This window comes from Curcuma longa, chromosome 17 (genome assembly GCF_044706935.1).
Source record: "Curcuma longa cultivar G26 ecotype Majalengka, Jawa Barat chromosome 17, ITB_CL_G26_1.1, whole genome shotgun sequence".
Lineage (NCBI taxonomy): Eukaryota > Viridiplantae > Streptophyta > Magnoliopsida > Zingiberales > Zingiberaceae > Curcuma > Curcuma longa.
The window spans coordinates 9,203,661-9,209,033 of NC_133877.1; the positions used below are offsets into that span (position 1 = coordinate 9,203,661).

Below are 5,373 nucleotides of genomic sequence, written 5' to 3' on the forward strand. Positions count from 1 at the left end.
AATTCTCTATATTGAAATGAATCTTATAATAATTGATATGTTGAAATCTGTGTTGCACATCTTGTGAAAATTTTTTAAATCTCATTCTATTAAATTTATAAAATCTACCTTATTATTTTATTATAATAGGATACGACAATAAATATGAAATAGTAATTTTAATTGACTTAATTTGATTTTCTAAAATTTTTAATCCATCTTAATACATAATTTTAAAATATAACATATGCAATAAATATAAAAAATAAATAAACCATCAATAGCAGATTGACATATAAATTTAAGTTCTTCAATATTTATAATATTAATATTAATATTAATAAATGATATTGAAAATATTTTAGAAGTTAAGTTATATTCTTCTAAAATTAAGTATAATAATTGAGAAATATTGTGGCATGAAATATTTATCAAAAATTCTATAAACTAATAAATATTTTTAAATTATCCAATAGTTATCGATTCAATCATAAATTACACTCATATATAAATGAGTTTGTTAATGATTACTCCAAATATCATACATAAATATATTTTATTTAATTTACTAAATGTTTTTTGATTAAATCATTTTTTTTCTTACTTTACTAATCTTTGTTGTTAAGGAAACTTAAATTGGTACCTCCACTAATTGAGAAAAAAATCTAGACAATTACGTTTGAGAACATCCAATTTCAAATTTCTGTCGAGTGTTTCATTTCGACGTGTCATTTCAATGATCAATAGTCGTCGTTGTCGTTCGATTAGAATTTATAGGAGGTTCTGCAATGCTTATATTTTGTACATATTTCTTCAGATGGAAGAATGACCTTCTAAAAATATTTAGTAAAAATAGATGATTTTAAAAAAGTATCTCAAACTTTAGAAGTATCAATATTTTCCTGTGACTCGGGTGTCAAATTTTGTTTTTGCTTATCATTGGTAAATTGAATATCGTCAAGATCCACATTCGAATTCACTATTTTTTTGCCCCTCTAAGATTGAGATTATGAAATTCCATCTATTAGAACTGAAAAATTGAAATCAAAAGAGATTCATATTTTAGAATTTAGATTTGAGAGTAAACAAGATGATATAAAAATAATGAAATGAATTATCTATTTATAGAATTTGAAGAATAACATACTTAAGTTATAGTCATAATCCAAAAATAATTAAATAATTTCAACAGTTTAAAAATAATAATTGTTGATTTCAATGTTTAAAAATTAAAAAAATACCATTAAATCGACCATCGATTCAATGGTTAATTTGGACCTGAAGAGCAAAACTTACACAAGGGCCAGCTAAAGAATATTACCTTTGCTTAGGAAAATGGATATTCAATTTTTAAGCTTATTTTTGTGTTATTTTGCAATTTTCAAATAAAAAACAAAATTCTATTAAAAAGCGTGGTCGGCAGGATTCGAACCTGCGCGGGCAGAGCCCACATGATTTCTAGTCATGCCCGATAACCACTCCGGCACGACCACATATATCATCAGTGATAATGTTCAATCTCTTTTATATAGCTTCGCCATATTTTATATCTAACTAAGCCCCACTTATGAATGTTGCTGCACACTATAACTATTAAATCAAATTAAATAATTAAACAAGTGAACCTCAACCTCCATCCCATTAATTGTCACTCACTTAATGTCAATCATTATTAAACCAATAAAACAAATACTAATCAAATAAAATTGTTGCATTATGAGAAGTAATGAGTTGTCCTCTCTCATTAAACTCTCGCCTAAAAAAGAAGAATAAGGTAGACTCAATTGAAATCGCCACCAATAATCGTCTTTAGCATGTAATTAATTACTGATTTAATATATTATTTTATCAAAAATTTAATTAAAAATATTCATAAATTATATTAAAGTATAGTACCCATTAAAAATTTGTTATCGAGTTGATATGATATTAATATCATATCAATTTTTTATATAAAAACTAATGCTAAATTTTCGAAGTGTATGTTACATTCAGAAAAAAAAATTAGAAGAATACATTAGATATAACTTTCACATGGCAAAAATGAAAAATGCCATCCTTTATTATCATTTTCATCAAAAGTATGTCTTTTTAAAAAAAATATTAAAATAATATTCAATCATATCTTTTATCCCTAAAATACTCCTATTCTAATATTGTTAACTACTATAATATGTTATAATAACCTGATTGATTTTTTTATTTAAATCGATCAAAATTATCACACATATGATTTTATCATACTAAAATAATCTATAGTAACTTGGTAAGAATTTAAAATTGTTCTAACTTGATTGAAACATCTGATTACTTTAAAATAACACTAATAACTTTGTCTCACTCTTCTAATTTTGTTTATGGTAAAATTTTAGGATTCTAAAAATATTTAAGTCATCAATTTTAATCAAAATTCATCTATCGATCTAATTAGTCAAGTTTAGTCTAAATCAGATTTAATATCATTGTACTCCCTTGACTTTCATCATGTCCCAAAACTCTTGGTTGATAATCTTCATCAATCTAGTTAAATTATTCACAAAAAAAAATCATTCTTCTTTACTTTTGACACAATATCATATCTAGGCTTAAACACTTCTCTTTCACTCTAGTACAAGATCAATAATTTTCTTGTGCTCTAGTACAATACCAATAGTATCAAATCTAATAGGTTTCTTCCACTTCCCTAAGTTGCATCATATCTAAAAACTTTTGACTCATGACCCCTACCAATTTCGAGAAATTATTTTTTAAAAGTCAACCTTCATTACTTTTGACTCTTATCAATCAGTTTTGATAAGAAAATCATTGATGGTTTAAATGATTCTAAAATTTTAGTATGTACTAGATTAAAGAAGTTCAAGAAAGATATTGGTGTTATCTTAAAGTGAATTAGAGATTGTTGGTGCAAGAAGACCTCTAGGGTTTTGGTGTTTATTTAGCAATACATGTAATGAAGTTTGGTCAAGGTTGACCTAGTCAAGAGAGAAGTCTAGTAAGTCAAGATTGACCAGATGACTTTACAAAGTCTAATCAAGTCAAGGTTGACTAGATGACTGACAAAGGGCAAAGTTTAAACAGGTCAATAGTGACTGAAAACTTGATAAGAGAAAAAATTTTAAAGCAGTGAACCTTAGGTAGTGAGAAATCTGGGATGAGTAAACTTCAAGAAAAAGAAAAATCCTAATGAGAAGTCTTGGAGGAGTAAACTCCAAGCAAAAAAAAAATCTTATGAGAAGTCTTGAAAGAGTGAACTCCAAACAAGCGTGACCGAAGCTAGGTTTTTGGTCGATCGTGCATGGTTGATCGGACTAATATATTTGATCAATTAAAGTATAGTGTTTTATATTACTACTTGATTGACGTTGTTCCTATTGAGATCACCTTTCGGGCGCGTCACCCACCACCTAGCTAGCAAGTTGACCGCTGAGGAAGAAGAAAGGAAAATGACAGACTCGACAATCTTAACGAACTCCAAAAGGTTGCAAGAATAAGAAGAACACACTACAAGAAAAACACGGTCATAGACATCGGTGGAAAACCGATGTCTATGAGAAAATCGACCGATGTCTATGAAGGCGATGTAAAAGGTCTGACATTTTAGACATCGGTTTTTAACCGATGTAATATCACTCAACGACATCGGTTTGTAACCGATGTAGTACCGATGTAGTATCACTCAAAGACATCGGTTATGCAACGGTATAAAACCGATGTAATATCTGTTTAACATCAATTTAGCAACGGTTTTCGACCGATGTAATATCACTCAACGACATCGATTCTGCAACGGTGTAAAACCGATGTAATATCTGTTTAACATCAATTTTAGCAACGGTTTTCGACCGATGTAATATCACTTAATAACAACGCTTCCAAACCGATGTCATTAAATCTAAAACTGTTGTAATAACACTTTTTTTATGTTGTATTATGATCGAGCAAGAGTACAAAATTATCATAATATTATAAATTCACCCAACAAATCACAAATAGAAAAGCACCGATATATTTAATCACCTCAATATTTACAAATAACCAAAAGTAACTAACACAAATATTCTTCTTGCAACATATTACACATTCCCTCAGCGTTTTCATCCTCAGAAGGATCACCTTCAGCCCCATCGTCCTCTTCCTGGTCTTCGCCATCTTTCTCAGCAAACGGATGTAGAAGCAAAAAAAGTGAACTAACATAGACTGGGGCACACATAACTGTGTTTTTTACAGCACTGCAATGGAAACACACATAATATTAGGTACATTCTCATTAACTGATAAGGCTAGAAAAATCAGTTCCTTAAAAAAGTAATAGAAATAAGAACCCCACCAGAGACAACAACTAAATTTCCTACTACCTCTGACAGAGGTGAATGAAACTTAACCAAAAAAATGAAGTAGCGTAGCAAAGAAGGAATTGTTCTGGTGAATGGTTATACTCAACAAGAGTATGAAATAGATTTGAATTACACATTGTGTTTTAATGTAGCAAGCCGGTGTGTGTATGGGTAGCAAAATTCACCGGACTTTGTCCACTGCCCCTGCCCCATACTTAGTTTTGCTGCAGTGTAATAACATTACCAGATCACAAAGATTATGGCGAATTAACAACCACATGTAGACATTACTGTTGCCCCATGGATATATGGCACAAGTAAACACAATACAGACATAAAGAAAAGCGAACCTTCTTATCATGGTAGATTGCAGGCATTGGAGTGGCTGCTATCTCCCTGTCCATAATTTCCCACACTTTCGACATGTCACATACAGACTTGGAGCAGAGAGGGCAGGCATACCTTCACGAGGAGATTTCAATCAGGTAAACAGATTAACTAAAGAATCATCAAAAATAAAGGTGGCAGAAAACGTAGCAAGCTGAACTTACTGTAAATGTTGATGCATTTCCTTTAAACATTGCACGTGGATAGTGTGACCACACATCAGAACACTCACATCATTTCTAGACTCGAACAAATACTGTAAGCAATGCCAGTTATTGAGGATGAAACAACTTAAATTTTCAGCAAAAATTGAAGCTTTTTTCTTTGATTGACAAGGTGATAAAAGAAGACAAGAAATCTCACCTCAAAACATACAGGGCAATCATGATGCATTGCTCCTTCCACACATGGATGGCTATTCTTTAACACAATTGAGTAGCAGCAACCTAGTCAAGAAAAAAGACACGGCATCAAGATGGGTGTAATGATGAGTGAAAAGAAAAAAATAGCAACTCAAGTTGAAGTATACAATGACATCAGAACAGCTAATTAATCATGAATCTCAAGTTAGACTACACTGATTAGCATAACTGCTGTCAAGTTAAAGCAGAATACTGACAAGAAACAAAGGCTGTCAAAACAGTACATTGTGGGCAGTGCCTGATAAAACAAC

The 5,373-nt window shown here is 30.4% G+C and overlaps 1 protein-coding gene and 1 non-coding gene across 2 annotated transcripts; both read right to left on the reverse strand.

Annotated features, from left to right (window-relative positions):
• Positions 1-1,390: 1,390 nt before the first annotated feature.
• On the reverse strand, positions 1,391-1,472 carry TRNAS-AGA (transfer RNA serine (anticodon AGA)). Its single transcript has one exon. It is a non-coding gene; the product is annotated as a tRNA-Ser (tRNA).
• A 2,984-nt stretch (positions 1,473-4,456) lies between these two features.
• LOC141848235 (putative E3 ubiquitin-protein ligase RZFP34) lies at positions 4,457-5,141 on the reverse strand. Its single transcript, XM_074736294.1, has 4 exons — positions 5,064-5,141; positions 4,865-4,956; positions 4,664-4,775; positions 4,457-4,537 (listed from the first exon to the last, which is right to left on the reverse strand). Exons 1-4 carry the CDS (start codon positions 5,091-5,093, stop codon positions 4,529-4,531), a joined length of 243 nt encoding a protein of 80 aa, XP_074592395.1. The 5' UTR covers positions 5,094-5,141; the 3' UTR covers positions 4,457-4,528.
• Positions 5,142-5,373: the final 232 nt, after the last annotated feature.

Coding starts and splice junctions, on each gene's coding strand:
- LOC141848235 (XM_074736294.1), bottom strand. CDS start 5,093: ATGCATCATGATTGCCCTGTATGTTTTGAG. Junction 4,957..5,063: donor ATTGCCCTGTATGTTTTGAG/GTGAGATTTCTT, acceptor CATTGCTTACAG/TATTTGTTCGAGTCTAGAAA. Junction 4,776..4,864: donor GAAATGCATCAACATTTACA/GTAAGTTCAGCT, acceptor CTCCTCGTGAAG/GTATGCCTGCCCTCTCTGCT.